The following is an 18,365-nucleotide window of genomic DNA, read 5'->3' as shown; positions in this document are numbered from 1 at the left end:
CCACAAACTCACTGTGTGGCCCTGGGCAAATCACTGTCCCTCTCTGAGCCTCATCCATTAAACATGGACCATAGCACCTACCACAGGGTAGTTATGGGGATTAAATGGGCCACTCCATGTAAAACATCAGCCATTTGCTGTATAGACGGTAAGTGCTCAGTAATGAATTGCTATTATTATTATTATTTTGTCTATGTTTTTGGTGCCTTCCCTCCATGACTTCCTGGTCCAGTGACTGTTGGTTAGTCAAGGCCAGGGTCCTAAACCACCTGTGGCAGGAGAGTCAGTCCATCACCCGTTATAAGGACTTGATTGGGGCGTCTGGATGGCTCCATCGGTTAAGCGTCCGACTTCGGCTCAGGTCACGATCTCACGGTCCGTGAGTTCGAGCCCCGCGTCGGGCTGTGCTGACAGCTCGGAGCCTGGAGCCTGCTTCCGATTCTGTGTCTCCCTCTCTCTCTGCTCCTCCCCTGTTCGTGCTCTGTCTCTCTCTGTCTCAAAAATAAATAAACGTTAAAAAAAAAATTTAAAAGGACTTGATTATTGCACCACCTTAACCCAGTGGTCAAAGTTGACATCACCAGTAGTGGTGATGACCTGACACTGTGTCCCGATGCAAGGCACCAGGAAGGCTACATCCCCTTCTTCTTGTCCGAGTGTTTAACCTGAGTGTAGGTAAGAGGAAACACCCAGCGAATGCAGTAAGTGAGGCATTCACAAGCACAGCTGGCCTGGACTCTTCCACAACATTCAATGTCACAAAAACCAAGCAGGCGAAAAGGGGTGGGGCACACTCCAGACTGAAAGCAAGAGCCACAGACACCTGGATTGCATCCTGGTGCAGGTATGAGAAAATAGAACACAGCTGCAAAATCCATTTGGGGAGCAAAGTGGGAAAGTGTTTCAGACAACCGCAGTCATGTTAATGCTCATGGGTGTGTGGTCGGTATCAGAGTTATCATCAGTATAATGTGGAACAGCAATACCTCCTTTAAGGACCTCTCTGTACAGTACGGATCAAATGAGAGTTTCCTTGTTAAAAAAAAAAAAAAGGGGAAAGTCCCTATTTGGGGGGGGGGGCATGATTAATCAGAGGTGAGGGGACAGGAAAGTTCAGAGAGAGAGAGAAGGAGGAGGGAAAGGGAAAGAGAGAAAGGGAAAGGGAAAGTCTAGTGGAAAGGTACATGTGTGTTCCTTGCTACTATTCTTTCAACTTTTCTGTGAGTTTGAAATTAAAAAAAAAAAAGAGACACTGATGTTCAAAGCCACCTGACCTTTACTTTCTGTTCAACACCACATTGGACCCACCTGTGCACAGTGATGAAAGGTTTCCATCAATACTAGACTCATTAGGCCACTTGCCAGTACTGGTTAATGTCTATCTTTGCCGTCCCCAGCCGGGTGCGATGGTGTGGGCAGGTGTTTTGTGACGCAGGATGGAATTTCCGCTGGCCAGGACTCCCTGGCACGTCCTTCACCAGGTGAGTGCAGGTGCCTGGCTGCTATTTGTGTCTTCCCTGCTTCCAGGTACCTTTTCTCCTACCACCCTCCCTTCCCCTCTCCCTCTGGCATAGTTTTTGGCCTAAAAGCCCATGTCATCAATTGTCTCCCTGCCGCCAGCTCCCCAGGTGCCAGCTGTGTTAAGATCTCCTTTCGCTGCCAAGCATCCATATGAGCTATCTTATTATTTAGGCTCCTGGCATTGGGATATATAATCTGGCTTTGTGTATTCGTCTATCTCTGCCTACCTCATGTCTCATTGGATGGGTCATGTTCTGTCTATTCCATTCATTTATTTATTTATTTATTTATTTATTTAAAAAAGAAGGCTCCAAGGCTTTCCTCTTGGCCTCTATAACAGAAGCCTCATCAATCTTTACCATGCGCTGGCTTCCTTCCATTTTATTTTAAGTTTGGAAAATCCAGTGAAATAAATGATGGACTTTTTACACTCCTATAACGGAACCAATATTTGTTGAGGGGTGATAGCAGAAGAATCATTCGTATTAGAATTTGTTGTGCGTATTCTGCTGCTAAGCTGTAAGTTCCTTGAGGACAGGGACTGGGTCTTAATCTCTGGCCCTCCAATTGTGTCTGGTACACAGTAGGAACTCAACATCCCTGTGGCTGTAACTGTTCAGAAGCCACAGGCCATTTCCCGTCTGACATCAGAAGGTTAACAACTTGTAAAAAGGTCTCCCTGGCCTTTTAAGTCTTCAATGTCCCTGTTATGCAAAAGAAGGGTTTGCAGGGGATTCTTGGGGCTTCAAGGCCAATTCTTGGGGCTTAAGGATTCAATACTTACTGACCTACTGGAGGTCAAGGCCTCTAGCTTTCATTCCACAGACCTTACTTTGAGCCAGCATTGCAGCAACAGTGCTCAACAGCAAAGATAAAAGATAAAGGGCCGCTGGTGACTCTTAAGGAACTCCCAGTATTGGGGTGTCTGGGTGGCTCAGTCGGTTGAGCGTCCGACTTCAGCTCAGGTCATGATCTCACAGTCCGGGAGTTCGAGCCCCGTGTCAGGCTCTGTGCCGACAGCTCAGAGCCTGGAGCCTGCTTCGGATTCTGTGTCTCGTTCTCTCTCTGCCTCTGCTCAAGCTCTGTCTCTCTCTGTCTCAAAAGTAAATAAAAACATTAAAAAAAAAAAAGGGAACTCCCAGTATCTTAGGGGAGGATGGCCAAGTACACAAGTAATAATGAGACGGAGCAGAGAAAAATATCTACCACGGGAAGAAAGATGAAAACATTCCTCCAGAGTCCCCCTTCTGAAATGATGTTAAAAGCTCTCAGGATAAGAACTTTGCAAAATAATAAGAACAACAATGCTGTAGAGCTGTTTTTGTCACAGAGTGTTTCAGGCGTGGATCCTCATCCACACGAAGCACGCTGCTGTCTTCCTAGAGGAGGACAGTAAGCTTCCCAGGGAGGGAAAGTGACCGGGCGCAGAACTCACCGTCAGGCCCGTGGCCAAGCCGCAACCCTCATCCTCAGCTGTGCCTCTGAGGCACTGGTGTGAGGTGTTGGGTCTACAGAAGACTCATCAATTTCCCCCAAACGTCTGGCTCAATTTGCCTGGGTTCACTTTTTTCTAAAGCTCCTTGGGTGATGCGAATGAGGACCACTGGGTATTAATCATACCTTTTCATTCTGCTTTTCTGATGCTTTGATATCTTGGGGCCTTGCTGGCCCTGGAGGAACTGTCCTCCCAAGGTTAACCAACCCCTAGGGATAGTAAGCAACTCACCTTGAGGATACCTTTCATATGCACACCCGTCAGCCCAGAGCCCCCTCCCCAGTCCTCTCCTCCACGGAGCTCTCAGGAACTCTGGGCCACTATCCCCTGCCCCTGCTCGATTACCCAGGGCCAGGCACCCAGACGGACATTATGCCCCAGGGCACATTGAAATTGTTCAGATTAGCCGATCCTACACCTGATTCCCCAGCCCCGCCCATTCCTTCTTGGGGAAAACGATGGTGAAGGCCTCTGCCCCCATTTCTCCTTCCTCCCGCTGCCTCCTGACCACCCTGGTTCTTCCTCGAGTGACTGGTGCAGTCGGGGTTCCCCCTCCTCCTGGAACTGTGAGTAACAAACTATGTTTTCAATGCCAGTCCTCTCCTGATCTGTTGGCCTTGCCATGCCTAAATTATAATAAAAACCTACGTTTAGAAATGGTGATATTATGGATGGAACCAAGGAAGGCTTTGCAGATCCCCAGGAACTGGGGATCACCCCATTGAGAGGTCTTTTCTTCTTCTCCCCTTCCAACCGTGGGTTCCCTATTATCTGGTTTACATAAAATGGACCTTTTAAACATAATTTAGGTCATGGCGCTCTGGCTCAGACCACCACTGTGACTCCCCAAAGCTAAAGCTCCTATCATGGTGCACCTGCTGCCCTTACCACCACACCGGCCTCTTTGCTGCTCAGGAACCCTGCGGGCAGGCTCCCCTTTAGAGCCTTTCCAGCTGCCTGTAACACTCCCCCCCACCCAGCTAACCCCTATGCTCAACCCCTCCCTCTCTCCCTCCCTCAGGTCTTTGTTGAAATGTCACCTTCTCTATGGGGATACCTTGCCTTCTCTATTCTACCCTTTCTTTTTCCCATCACACCCATTATCCTTGAATAGGCAATATACTTATTTATTATGTATTGCCTTGTCTCTCCTCTTCTCCCCTCCCCACCCTACTGTGTATCAGCTCCACAGATAAGGAACTTTCTTTGGTCCTTCATATATTCCAAGGACCCAGAAAAGTGCAGGGCACAGAGTAGGCAGTCAAATTATTATTTTTTAAATGAATACATCTCCTTTTAAGATTTCATTGAACAAAATATCCTCAGTTAAAAAAAAAAAAAAGTTTGCAGGATCCCCGGCTGGCTCAGTCGGTAGAGCGTGCGACTCTTGATCTCAGGGTCGTGAATTCAAGCCCCACGTTGAGCATAGAGTTTACTTTAAAAAAAAAAAAAAAAAAGAGCTTGTAATTGGCTTACCTAGATCTGTTTGGGCATCTTCATACGGAAGCTGCCCTGGGCCTTCAGGGTGTAAAGGTAAAGCACATTTGTGAAAACGTCAAGGGGGGGCGGGTCTTCTAGCAGGACCCTGAGAATGGCCAAGTGAATGTCACTTCTGCTCTGGGCAAGGTTGTGAGTCACGAGTAAGTAGTGTGATCGTCCAACAGCAAAGGAAATGAAAGATTCTGGGCGAAAAGCATCATTATTTTGGTACAGGAAATAGAGCCTGATGACATCTCTGTTAGAGAGTAAACACATACAAGAGGAAACACATGGAAATAATATTTTAGATTTTTAGAGAGCCCTTGATGAGATTCTGCACCAAAACATATTTTGAAACCTTTAGTTAGCATAGTGTGGAGTGGGCAGAATGGGTTTTTTTTAATGGATAAGAAAATGACTCAGGGGCAGGGAGAAAAGAGCAGTGATGAACAGACATCAGTGGCCAGAATGGTGTCAACCCTGGGGACCCCGGCAAGGAGCCTTGGAAATGGCCTTGTGATGTTTTTGCAAATGATGCGGTGGAAAACATGCCCAGTGAAATCAGCGACTCAGCACACGACCTTGGACCTTCCTGGGTGGTGAGATGCCAGGCCAACGGAGACAAACGGAAGGAGGTCTTCAGGGCCGAGTGCGCGGACAGGGAAGTGGCAAATGGGCCTCGCTGGGCCCAACTCTGGTAGAGCATCCGGGGAAAAAGATGGTGGGGCTGTCAGCCATGACCCGTGGAGGGGCACAGGAGGCACTGTGCACGATTTCTGGAACGCGTCAGCCAAGATGAGGACAGAATGCTGGATCCTAGCAGTTCATCAAAGACAGTTCATCGTCCTGCTGCTCTGTGAAATGCCTTGCCTTCTGCTGTCCTGTCCCCACGGCCTCCACCCTGGTGCCAGGGCTTCCTCTTAATCTTCCCTCTCTCCCCTCGTCACTCCACACCTCAGAAGGCTGCGTTGCCCTCTAAAGACAGTACCACCATCTTGTGAGTTCCCAGCACCTTTTCAATCGCAGCTCAAATGACTCATCTCTGTGATACCTCCGCGGACATGGCTCGGCCATCATTGCTTGCTCAGAGCTAAAAGTGGCTCTTCTGAATCATGTAAAGATGATTTGCTTAAAGTTGGCCTCTTGCACAGCGAACTCCTCAAAATTGAGAAGTGTGTCTTGTACTGTAGGTGCTCGAAAACTATATGTGTGATGCACAGATGGAGAGATGCGCTGTGTATCTTGAGACAGACAACGTGGAGACGAGGAATGTTCTGAGCCAGCCGGAGTGGCCCTGGGGAGGGAAGAGTCACAGTGGGGAGGCAGGTGTCCTTCAGCGTGGAAGTAACAGCTGAAGAGGGACACAAGCACCACATCCAAATCCTTGAAAGGTGTCGAGACGGTGAACAGGGTCACAGAATACTGGACCAAGTCACAGAACACCAGAGAGAGGAGGCAAACCTCCATGTTTAAGAAAAACTTTGAAATGTTTATTTCACGCAAAAAGAAAGCTGCCTTAAATTTTTCTGTGTACAAAACATCGCATTTTTTATAGGATTAACTTTGGGGGAAATAAACACTCTGTGATTACATAGTTGGATTAGCTTTGACGACTGTACACGCTCGCGGAAACGTTGTCCCTGTCAAGATGCAAATACGTCTGTTGCCCCAGGAAAGGGCCCCATGTGCCCCTTTGAAGTCAGTCACCCCCCAGCCCCCAGCTTGTGTAACCAATCTGCTTGCTATTGCTGTAGATGAGTTTGCCTGTTTTCAGAGCCTCATGGGTACATTCTGGTGTCTGGCTTCTTTCTCTCATCACTGGGTTTTTGAGATTCATCCCTGCTGTGGCGTGAATCAGTAGTTGGGTCATTTTTCATCCATCTATAGTATTTCATTGTGGGACCGTGGTGCCGTTTATCCATTTACCTGTTGAGGATATTTGAGTCTATTGTGAATAAAACTGCCACAAACATTTACGCAGAAGTCTTTTTATGGATAAGGCACAGCGCAGACACAGTGTTACTAAATAAAACAGAATTCTGAGGCAGAATCTCGGATTTGAAAGGGAAGTTGATAGGAATCCTAACTCTTGCTGAGTCCAAGCCTCCACCTGCTGCCTTCCTTCCCACATCACAACCTTGAACCTGGCCATTTGGTCTTTACCAGCCCCAATGATGGGGAACTCACCACTTCTCAAAGAAGCTTATTCATCAGTAGGGGGAAAGCTCCAAATGCTCGAAAGTTGTCCCTTAACTGAATTTCAACTGATCTCTGTACAGGGCCCACCCCCGCCCCCCAGTGTGGAAGTGAAGTCTGATAACACGGGCACACAGTCAGATATTTAAAAAGAGCCGCCAGATTCACCTCAAGTCTTTCCCGTTTTGGTCCACAGACCCTTTGTTGTGCCAACCATTTCACTTGGGATTTACAGCTCTGGCTTGTGGCTGTCCCTCTTAAGATATGCCACCCATTACTGAACACATCGCTCCAGCTGTGGTCAAGCTGGCCCAGCTCTGCCCAGCTCGTCCTTCTGTCTGCACAACCATGTTGGCCCTGCCTTAGCCCGGGACCACCAGTATACGCGGCTGACTCCCACAGAGCGAGAGGCGGTAAGAGAGCAGCCCGGAGCCTTTTCTTTCTCACATGTGTTGCTATTAAACCATGTCCCCCCCTTCCACCCCCACATCCTGTGCTTCCCACAGTGGGTAGCAGATTTATGGAAATAGTACAGACTTGAAAATACAAAGAGCTTCAAAAATGATTCAGACAACTTCATGGTTGAGAGACCCAGAATGGCTTATAATGGCAAACTGGGATGTTCTGTTTCCCATTGCTTGCTTTCCGGCTGACATCAGGACAGAGAACTGGGCTGGACTGGATGGTTTCTGAGGCCCCTTCTAGCTCTCGAATTTTGTGATTCTTCGTGCTCTCACTAAATGTTCTTTGGTGTCACTGCCGGTCCCAGGATGAAGTCAACGGGGCCAGGAGGCTGTCTCCATTGCAATGTTTTCTCAGAAAAGAAGGTAAATGAAAGAGAGAGGAAGGAGACAAGGTAAGGAGAAGCATTACTGAAATTCCCAACATTGCCGAGTAGGAGTTTACACCAAGGCTGCTCCCTCCTAGTGTGAGCGGGGAGAGTGGCTGGTCCCACCCCCACATTAAAGCACAACTTATATTAGTTTTCCTATTGTTTCTTATAAAATTATATGTATTCATCTTAGATTTCTTAGAAGCTAAGGAAAAATTTAATGAAAAAAAAAAAAACTATGATCCTATAAAGAATGAACACTATTAACATTTTGGTGCATTTTATTCCAGTCCTTTTTTAATTATTTCAATGTTTACTTATTTATTTTGAGAGAGAGAGAGAGAGAGAAACAGAGAGAGAGAGAATCCCAAGCAGGTTCCGTGCTGTCAGTGCAGAGTCTGACACAGGGCCTGATCCCATGAACTGTGGGAAACAGGTTCAAGAATTCCTTATAGTTACATAAATGGGTTAAAAAAAAGCTTAGGACCGAAGGCTGCCCCCACAGGGCAAAAGTGTCCAAGGTTAGTTAGTAAGATATTAAAATGGGATCACGAGTAACTTGTTACAGGAAACTACTTTCCATCTGGCGCCCAGACCCTTTGCTTCTTACACGCGCAAGTTAATAACAGTCTGATTGTTTTCTCCATGTTCACCACATGTGTAAGATCTTGAGAGCTCAATAAATACGGACATGAAATCCCTGTTCAGGGCTCTTGTCTCCTCCCAGACATTAGCCTCTCTCGTATTCAATTCTGCATCCGCTCTCTTGCTGGACAAGAGAGAACTCCTGACTCATAGTTTGCAACAATGAACTGTGAGATCATGACCCGAGGTGAGATCAAGAGCCGGACGCCCAACCAGCCGAGCTACCCAGGCGCCCCTCTTCCAGTCCTTTCTTAAAAAGTTTGTTTAGGGGCGCCTGGGTGGCTCAGTAGGTTAAGCGGCCAACTTCGGCTCAGGTCATGATCTCACGGTCCGTGAGTTCAAGCCCCGCGTTGGGCTCTGTGCTGACAGCTCAGAGCCTGGAGCCTGTTTCAGATTCTGTGTCTCCCTCTCTCTGACCCTCCCCCGTTCATGCTCTGTCTCTCTCTGTCTCAAAAATAAATAAATGTTAAAAAAAAAAAAGTTTGTTTATCTATAGTTGATTCATCCCTCCAATATATATCCAGGTATTCCAAATTTTGCAAAAGAAAAATAGCACAAATAATCTTGACCATTTTCCCATTTTCTTTGAAAAATAGTTTAATAATTTCATAGTATGCCACAAAGTAGATAAGTCATAATGTATAATAATTCCTACTCTTAGACATATGAATTCCTTCTAATTTTTTCCTATTACAAATGATGCAGAGGTAAGCACATGAATTCTTGCACGTGAATCTTCACATTTGGCATCAATTTAAAGATATTTCTATTGGAGAGTGATTTGGGGGGCAAAGCATATGAACTTTCTTAAGGTTTTTCATATACGAGTGTCACCAGATTACTTCCCACAATCCCTAGGTGACTCGGTGGTGATGCTTATCTTTCATCCAAGAACTTTTCAGAATGACAGAGCAGATAAACTCTGTTTCACTTCCTAACTTGAATAGAGCTCAGGGGAACAAAAGGTAAAAACCTATATACAAACCCCCAAATTTCTCGCTAAGGATCCCGAGCCCCATAAGAGAGGGAAAAAAAGCAGTTAGAAGGACAATTGGGGGTAAAGTGCCATAATTTTAAAAACTCATATAATAAATGTCCCAGTTGAAGCTGAAATGCCAAGGAGTGTGGGCATGTAAAGATGTCCCCTAAGTGAGAACCACAGGTCCGGTGTTATGAATGCATGTTAATTCTAGGGTATTTTGCCCACATAGCTAAAGGGACCTAGTCATCCACGCTATTGGTTTGCTCAGGCTGGGGGACTTCACCAGCAAAAACTTGTTTTTTCACAGTTCTAGAGGCTGGAATTCCAAGATTATGGTTAGCAGGTTCCTCCTGAAGCCTCTCTCCCTAGCTCACAGGTACCCACCCTCTTGCCGCCTCTTTGCATGGTGGTTCTTCTGTGAATGCATCCCTGGTATCTCCTTGTCTTTCCAAATTTGCATTTTTAAAAAAATTTTTTAAATGTTTTTTTAAAATTTATTTTTGAGACAGAGAGAGACAGAGCATGAGCAGGGGAGGGGCAGAGAGAGAGGGAGACACAGAATGTGAAGCAAGCTCCAGGCTCTGAGCTGTCAGCACAGAGCCTGACATGGGGCTTGAACTCACAGACTGTGAGATCATGACCTGAGCTGAAGTCGGACATTCAACCGACTAAGACACCCAGGTGCCTCCCCCCCCCCCCCAGTTTGCATTTCTTATCATGACACTGTTCTGATTGGATTAGAGCCTACCCTCATGGCCTCATTTTAACTTAATTACCTTTTAAAAATATGGCCACATTCTGGGGTATGGTTAGGACTTCAGCATATGAATCTTGTGGAGGGACGGAATTCAGTCCATGAAGCCCACCTAGTAGAAGGAATGGCTTGTGTGGAGGGCTTTGTATTTGTACTCTGATTCCACGGTTTCTAAGGCTGTTCTCCGGCCCCTGAAAAGTACCCTCCCTCCAAGTATCTCACAGAGACCTCAGGAAGTATCTCTGGCAGATTGTATTTTGCAAAATGACTGCTACAATACCTCCAATCTTGCCTATTTTGCAGTGTGACCTTGCCTCTTCGCATCAAGAGGTAGAGTCTAATTGCTCCTCCTCTCGAATCTGGGCTGGCCTTAGTGATTTGCTTTCTACCAACAGACTGCAGTGGAAATGATGTGACGGCTTTCCAAGGCTACTGCAGAAGGGGCCATGCAGCTTCCGGAAAACTGTGCCTCAGATGCTTGCTCTGGGAACGCAGCCGCCATGCTGTGAGGAAGCCCAAACCACACGGAGAAACCACATGCATGCAGTCTGTGTAATAGTCCCAGTCAAGCCCAGCCTGCAAGCGATCCCAGCTCACATGCCAGACTTTGAGCGAAAAGTTCTGGGGGATTCCAGGCCTTAGCCGTTTTCCTGCCGTGCCCTGATTGAATTCGTGACCCCCAGACCCTGTGAGCGAAGTGACTGCTTCACATCACATTTGGGGTTGAAACGGAGCCAAAAGAGAGACTGTGCCTTATTCAAACATATATTCAGCTGGTGGACGGTGGAACTAGATTAAAATCCAGCCCCCGCCGTGTTCAGGCCAGAGCGTCTGCCATTTGTCCTGCCAAGTGTTTATTGTCTGTGGTGCACCACGCACTGTCTTGGGCACTGAGTAGGGACTGGTGACTCCTGTATATAGCTCCAGAGTGCGGAATGCGGGCCAGTGACCGACACTGCAGAAAGCCTGCCTACAGTTCACTGCAAGCAAGACTCAGTGGTAACCACAGCTTTCTCCGCATGGAATGCTCCTGAGAATTGACACAGAGCCCGGTGCCTCGGGCACATGACTCGACTGAAGAGGTATTCATACCAGCCCTAACTCCCCCGTTTAACTTCCTGCCTTGTTCCCACAGGGACGTAAGAGCTTTCTTTTATTTGACTTAGAACTTCCTCTTTTACACCAGATGCTCTTTAAGACCCATTACTGACCAGTTCTCATGATGCTGACTGTACCATATTTGTCTCATCTGCTCCAAGGGCAGGAGACAGAGTCAGGAGATAGGGTTCAAATCCCGGCTCTACCTGTGACTGGCTGGGTAGCCCCGGGCAAAAGATTTAAGCTTACTGAACCTCAGTTAAGTGCAAAAACATACTTCCTGTCTCACAGGGGTTGTTGTGAGGGTTAAATAAAGTGCTTATGTGAACCCCAGGTGGAGAGATGTCTACTGAATCCTTTGCTAACGTCTGTCCCCTTCTCCAAAGTAATATCTCAAACCTTCCATACTCCAGTCTCAAAGGCTGGCAATTCTCTTCCTCTTTCTACCCCTTAAGTAGCTAGGTCCTCTTTGAAGAGAGCGACTGGGGAGAGACAGAGAGAAGAAAGTATCAGCTGCCTCTTCCTCAGCTTTGCCTCACCACTGACCAATGAAGCTGTGCCCCCTGCCCACGCCCCAACTTCCCTTTGCAGAGGACTGGACAGCTCTCCCCTGGCCAAGGCCAAGCCTTCCCCTCATAAGACGTTCCTGGGGGTCTTCGGGACTCTGAACTATTGATTACCAACCCCTCCTCCTGGTTCTCTTTTTCTACAGAAAAGAGAATTCCCTCAAGCCCGAATCTCCCTGCCATCTTCTGCCCTCGCCCAAACCTCTTGAACATGGCACCTGAATTGCCCACCGTTGGGGTTAGCTCAGGCTCCCACAGACACTGCCATCCCAGGTCTTGGAGGAGCATCTTGTCACTAAGCACGGGAGTCATGTTTTAGCCCTTAGCTTCTGGATGCTCTGCTGTATTTGCTTTTGTAGATTGCTCAAAGTCACTTGTTTCCCCATCGTGGAGGCCCCACCCTCTCCCATCTTGCTTTCCACCTCTGCTCCCTCCTTGACTGTACCCACAAACATCCTGCTGTCTAACGATGGACGTCACACAGACATCTCGAATCTAACAGATTCAAAAGCAGATCAGGTGGTCTCTTCCACCCCCCCATCCCTCAAATTCTGTTCCTCCAACTGTGTTGGCTCGCTTAAGAAGCCAAACAGCCAGATTTCTTGCTGCGAGAGCCAGAAAACAGGTGTCATTGTCCACAGCATCCTTTGTTATCTATGGATCCCACCTCCAAAATAGCTTCTTAATCTTCCTGTTTTCTCCCATCCCACTGTCTCTGGCGTATCCTATTTAAATGGCCACAACAGTCTCCTCTCAGGCATCCTGGCTTCTGATGACCCAACCCTAATCCACGGACTGAATGATGTTGCTGAGTCACATCTGATTATGTAACTCCCCTGTTTAAAAACCTTCAGCAGGGGAAACAAACCATAAGAAACTCTTAAAGATAGAGAACAAACAAGGGTTGATGGAGGTGTGTGGGGGGATGGGCTGGATGGGAGATGGGCCTGAAGGAGGGTACTTGTTAGGAAGGGTACAGAGTGTTGTATATAAGTGATGAACCATTGAATTCTATTCCTGAAACCAACACTGCACTGTATGTTAAGTAACTAGAATTTAAATAAAAAATTGAAAAGAAAAAAGAAAGAAAAAAAAAACCTCAGGAGGGCTCATTGTTCTCATGCTGAAGTTTACACTCTGAGCTTCCGCACATGGCTTTCCCTCTGCTTGGAACATCCTGCCTTCTTTTCCAGGCTGTTGATTCAACTCCTACTTATCCCTCAGGTTTCTGTCGAGACTTTACTTCCCTGGAAGATTTTCCCTGATTCCCCACAGCTGTGAAATCCTTCTGAGATGTTCCTTAAAGTGCTTTCGCTTATCGTATGGTTCCTGTAATTGTTTATTTCTCTCTTGCTTAGCACTGGGTCTGGCCCAAATCAGCAATTTAATAAATACTTGCTGAAACTTAAGAAGAGGAGGAATTACTTTCCACCAATCATTCTTGGACACTCCCAGCGAGCCTCAGAGTCCTCTGGAGGGCTTGTTAAAACAGCTTGCCGGGTTCCACCCCCCAGCGATTCTGATTGGAACTTCTGATTCTGTAGTTTGGGGTGATGCCCCAGAATTTGCATTTCTACCCAGGTGATGCTGTTGATGCCCGTCTGGGACCACACATTGAGAACTTCCACTTTATACAGTTGAAAGCAGTCTGAAAGGGGAGGGGTAGTTATTTTTAGAGAAGGCTGGGAGAAGTTTTTGGAGGCTTGGTACGTTTTTGGTACTTCTCTTCTTCGTAGTTTCTTTAACAAGAGCATTTCAGGAGAGTTTAGCGTCTTAAAAAGTTCTCAGCTGAGTGGGCTCTAAAGTAACCAAAGCCCACGCCCCATTAGGGATCAAAAGCAGCACCTGGTGGCTCCTTAATGGGTTGCCAGGCAACAGAACAAAGGCAAGGCTGGGCTGGGATTAGCAGCTGGCAGGGAGTTTAGAGTGAACTACCCAGGCATCTAAAGAGGGTAGACCGCCCATCAGGAGAAGGCTGTGCAAACCAGATGCAAGGAATCCCCACGATCGTTGCCTTGATTTGCACGTGGAGGGGCACACCATCCCCTTGCGGACAAGATCATGCTGTAACTTGTTCTCTAATAGGACTGGGGAATATTTTTCTCAGAAGAACCACTGAGAACCCATAAGGGACATTTCTTAATGACTTACAGGTAAGAAATGACTTAGGCTTATCAACCCTTTGCTTTTAAAAAATCAGCTCTATTAGTTTATTTTTGATTATAAAAATATAATTCACATTTGAAAATTTAAAATGTGCAGAAAAGCATGCAATTTCAAGTGCCCTGAAGGACATTACAATTTGGCATCCATCCATTCAGGGAAAAAAAAAAAGTTAACATAAATGGGATTATTCTATACATTTCTCCATAACTTTATAAGAAAAACTGATGGGGCACCTGGGTGGCTCAGTCGGTTAAGCGTCCGACTTCAGCTCAGGTCACGATCTCTCGGTCCGTCAGTTCAAGCCCCACATCGGGCTCTGGGCTGATGGCTCAGAGCCTGGAGCCTGCTTCTGATTCTGTGTCTCCCTCTCTCTCTGCCCCTCCTCTATTCATGCTCGGTCTCTCTCTGTCTCAAAAATAAAAATAAAACGTTAAAAAAAAATTAAAAAAAAAAGAAAAACTGATATAGTGGATATTTCTACATCAATACTTATACTTCATTAACAGTTATATGAGATTTTCTTGTATGGGTGTGCCATATTGTACTCAACCTTCCTGGATGGGCATTTAGATTGACTTTTTTTTTTTTTTTTTTGCTATTATTAGCAATCCTGGAATGGACAACCTCACACACACATTTCTGTGCATTTGTGAAGTGGATGGCTAGACCAAAGACAATTAGTATTCGAAGTTTAGCTATGAATTTCAGGTTTCATTCCAGAAAGTCTGTGAATTTATATTTCCACTGATAGTATGAGCGTTCATTTCCACACACCCTCACCAACACTTGCTGTCATCAATGCTTTAATATTTTTATAAGCCTTGTTAATTTTTCATTTCTTGGATTGATTTCTTTGAGCATTCTTGAAACACGTTTTTTCCCCCTGACATTCCTGTTCATGTTCTTTGCCCCTCTTTCTATAGGAATTGTTCATCTATTTTTCTTATTGACTTACAAAAGCTATTTTTATGTAGAAAGATTAATACTTCCTCCAGTGTGTTGCTTGTTTCTCTTAACATTTTTTTCACAGTGCCATATGGATGTTCTTGGTTTTTAACTTGTAACAGTTGAGTATGTTGGTGTTCTACGACGTTGCAGATTTTCCTCTTAAAATAAAAAAATAAAATCATAATTCTATCATTTAAAAAACTTTCCCTTTTTATCTCATTAAGGGCAAAAGATGAGAAAGAAGACAGAATGAACCAAAAGAAAAATAAAGAGAGAGGAAGAGAACAGAGAGCTATATTCATCATGTTTCTTCAATTCTCAGGAGATAGGGAGTGATTCTCAAACTTTAATTTATATATGGATCACTTGGAGATCTTATTAAAATGTAGATTCAGATCCTGCAGGGGCCTGAGATTTGACATTTCGAATCAGTTCCCAGGAGAGGCTGATGGCTAGTGGACCACACCTTGGAGTAGCGACGCTTTAGAACAGGACAATGGGGTGGCCTCAGTGACAGTTCTAACTCCAGTTAAATGATCATTTGTTGTAAAACTCCTCACTCTCTCTAGTTAAGCAGGGAAGATTCTTCTTGCTCTTGAAACCAGGAGATAGCCATAGCTCATTTTTTAAAGAAACGTAAGTCAGCTCTCATGGAGCAAAATCCCTTTACCTCAGGGTCTTTTAGAATACCCGGCTTTTCTTTTTTAAGATTTTACTTGTAAGTAATCTCTGCTCCCAACATAAGGCTCAAACTCACAACCTCAAGATTGAGAGTAGCATGCTCTACCAACTGAACCAGTCAGGCACTCTACGATATATGGCTGAAGGTTTTTATTTTAATTTTTCACATTTGCAGCTAAAGATTTATTAAAGCGAGTATATACAGGGATGAAGCGTTCTCTTCTTGAGATCTTTTTTAGGCTCGATATAAAATTAAATGGAGAGATTAATTGGCCCTTTTGGGTAGAAATGTTTCAGCTGTGTGCTGGCCTCTTCCCAGCATTATAAAGGGGTTTTTCTGTATTATTTTTTTTTTGAGAAAGAATAGCCACAGTCTAAACACATCCCTGAAGACAGTAATCTAATGAGTCATGTAAAAGGCAACATAATCTGGTGGGGAAAAAAAAATCTTAGAATAGCACCCAGGAGAGCTAGACTCCTACTCTGGCTTTAACATGGTTACTTTGTGTATGTTAAACTTCCCTAGTTTAGTTCCTTCAACTGTAAGATGACTCAATATCAGAGCCTCACTTACCCAGGATGATACTGGAATAAAAAAATTCCCAGAAGTGTGTCTGGACCTTTTGGAGTAGCTGTGATATCCATGGTTCTCTTACTACTTACGGTATACTGGCTTGGCTTTCTAATTTCCAAGCAAGATTCCATAACTTTTTCTGAACTGTAAAATAAATTGTAGCAAAAGAGACTCTGGGTATTTTCTGAGTGTCTCGAAGTCAAGAAGTTGCCTGTGCCATATTCTTGCCTATGCTGTGAGGGCGTATGGGTGTGGCTCGCTATCTGCAAAGAAAATAATAGACATGTTTGTATTTGAAAGGAAAAGGTTAAATATGGCCCCGACTCAACTGGGGTGCAGAGCAAGGGTAGTTTGGGGCGGTGCTCCCCAGCTGGTCCGAAGCACAGGAAACTAGCACTTTCTGAGTGTGTGAATTATCTCAGTCCCTCCCAACAACCCTGCGAGAGGGGAATTCTAACTTTTAATGGGAATTCAGAGTCAGCAATCTGCCCAGATTTCACAACTAGAAAGAGCGAAGCCTCATCGCTGACCAAAGTGACTTCCCCTCGTTAGCCATAGACTCCCCAACCGAATGAGTGAGAGCACCTCTCACACAGAGGGCGGTGGGGGGTTAGTGCCAGGAGGGCCCAGGTTGGCCCACAGGAGGTGCTCGGCCCGCAGGAGGTGTTCAGTTCACAGTAGGGCCTCTTTCTCCCCTACGCTCTCATATAGCCCTGTAAGTTAGACCCAAGGCTGCTGCATCGGAAAATAAAAGTAGAAATGCCCCCCTCACTCTCATCCACCTGTCCTCAGGACGTGCCCAAAGGGCGCCTCTGTGCCGCTTCAGGCACTGCACACCCGTGCTTCCACGTGTTCTCAGAGAACACGCCCCCTCCGGACGGCTTCTCACTCTTCCGGCCCTCCTTGCGTGGGGTGGGAAGGCGGCAGGGGGCAGGCCCCGGGAACCGACCTAGGTCAGAATCCACCTCCTCCGTTTGGCTGCTGTCCTTGGGCCTCGGCTTCCCCATCTTTCCTTTACAAGGTCCTTGTTGAGGCTCAGTAAGGGTGGATGGTGCGCGGTCAGTGTTCTGGGAGTGGGAGCCAGGTCCCTCTCGGAAACCTCGAAGGCAGTGCCGGCTCTCCCCTCCCTCGCCCCGAGCCCGGGGCAATAACCTCGTGGATCCAGCACCCGGCGAGGCGCACGCCCTGTCCAGCTGCCATCACCGTTTACATGATCTCAATCATCACATGCCCCCAGGCTCCTCCAGGCCCACTGCCAACAGCATCAGACTGTGTGTCACCTTCCAGGCCTCCTCCCACAAAAATACTGGCCTTCCAGCCTCCAGAGCTCTTAGCTCACCCCATAAACTCTGCTAATGCTTACCACATGCGACTGAGCTTGAGCGCCCCGCCCCACGCACCCTTCGCGGGCCCCCCAGGCCTGGCGCTAGGAGACCCTTACCCCCAAAGGATCTTTCTCCCTAGGGCGGCCCTCCCCACTAGGAGAACTCCCCGGGGACCCTTTCCGCTATAAGACCCTCCCCCCTATGAGACCCTCTCCCTAAGAGATCCTCCCTCTTAAGGGAAACTTCCCTTGGGAGACCCTTCCCAGAGACCGGCCCCTCCACTGGGCGGGAACAGGCGGCGCTGGGGTCCTTGCAGGCCACACATGACCTTGGACGCCCCTCCAAAGCCGGAGTCCACTTCTGGCAACAGGCGGCGGGTCTGCACCTAGTGGTGGCTTTTGTTGCTAACGACTGAAAACCCGATTGCGCGTGTGTCTCGTTTGCAATCACGGTAACTTGGCGCGTAACTACCCGAACACCACCCACTGGCTGGAGCGGGCGGATCCCGGGGCTGGGGGTGGGGGGGCGGGGAGGTCTGGCTCGACGCGCCGGGAGGGGCGCGCCCACCTGCCCCAGCGCGTGGCTCGGGCACCCGGCCCAGCCGCCCCTCGGCCACACGTGCGCCAGCCCACCTGCGAGCCCGCACGCCCGAGAGGGGCGAGGCCGGCGCCGCCCCCACCCCTGCGGCCCGCGCCGCCCCCGCCCGAGCTGGCCGCCGAGCGCGTGCGGAGACGGCGCCGGCCTGCAGTGCGCGCCGCGCGTCCCTAGGGGGCGCAGCCGGCGCGGGAAGCCGCCGAGGCGAGCCCGCGGCCCGGCGTGAAATTCCAGGGGGGCGGGCGCCGCGAGTTTGAAAACAGGCGAGGGCGTGGGGGCGGGACGCGAGGCCCGCGAGCCGCCTCCCCTCGGCCAATCAGCGGCGGCGGCGGGCGCGGGCGGGCGGCGCGTGCGGCCGGGCTGTGAATGGGGCGCGGCGGTGGCGGCGGAGGGCGAGCGCCGGCGCGCGGGCGGGCGCACTTTCTCCTCAGCGCCGGGCGGGGGCGGCGGCGGCGTCTCCTCCTCCTCAGCGCCCGCCGGACCCTCCGGGAGACGCGGCGCGGCCCGGG

The 18,365-nt window shown here is 47.9% G+C and overlaps 1 protein-coding gene and 1 long non-coding RNA gene across 2 annotated transcripts in view; one reads left to right on the top strand and one right to left on the bottom strand.

The window, feature by feature from the left end:
• The first annotated feature begins 13,476 nt into the window (after positions 1–13,476).
• On the top strand, positions 13,477–15,083 carry LOC125928594 (uncharacterized). Its single transcript, XR_007459714.1, has 2 exons — positions 13,477–13,721; positions 14,907–15,083. It is a non-coding gene; the product is annotated as an uncharacterized LOC125928594 (long non-coding RNA).
• Positions 15,084–17,415: 2,332 nt separating this feature from the next.
• The window catches only part of LOC125928429 (collagen alpha-1(I) chain-like), a 10,271-nt gene continuing 9,321 nt past the window's right edge, over positions 17,416–18,365 (bottom strand). Inside the window, exon 4 of the mRNA XM_049639129.1 lies at positions 17,416–18,339. Within this exon, the coding sequence (XP_049495086.1) occupies positions 17,416–18,339 (924 nt within the window). The remainder of the gene's footprint in view (positions 18,340–18,365) is intronic.

The sequence above is a fragment of the Panthera uncia genome, chromosome E3 (assembly GCF_023721935.1).
Source record: "Panthera uncia isolate 11264 chromosome E3, Puncia_PCG_1.0, whole genome shotgun sequence".
NCBI lineage: Eukaryota > Metazoa > Chordata > Mammalia > Carnivora > Felidae > Panthera > Panthera uncia.
The sequence above is the reverse complement of the archived record's forward strand: the minus strand, read 5'-3'. Positions and strand labels throughout refer to the sequence as shown.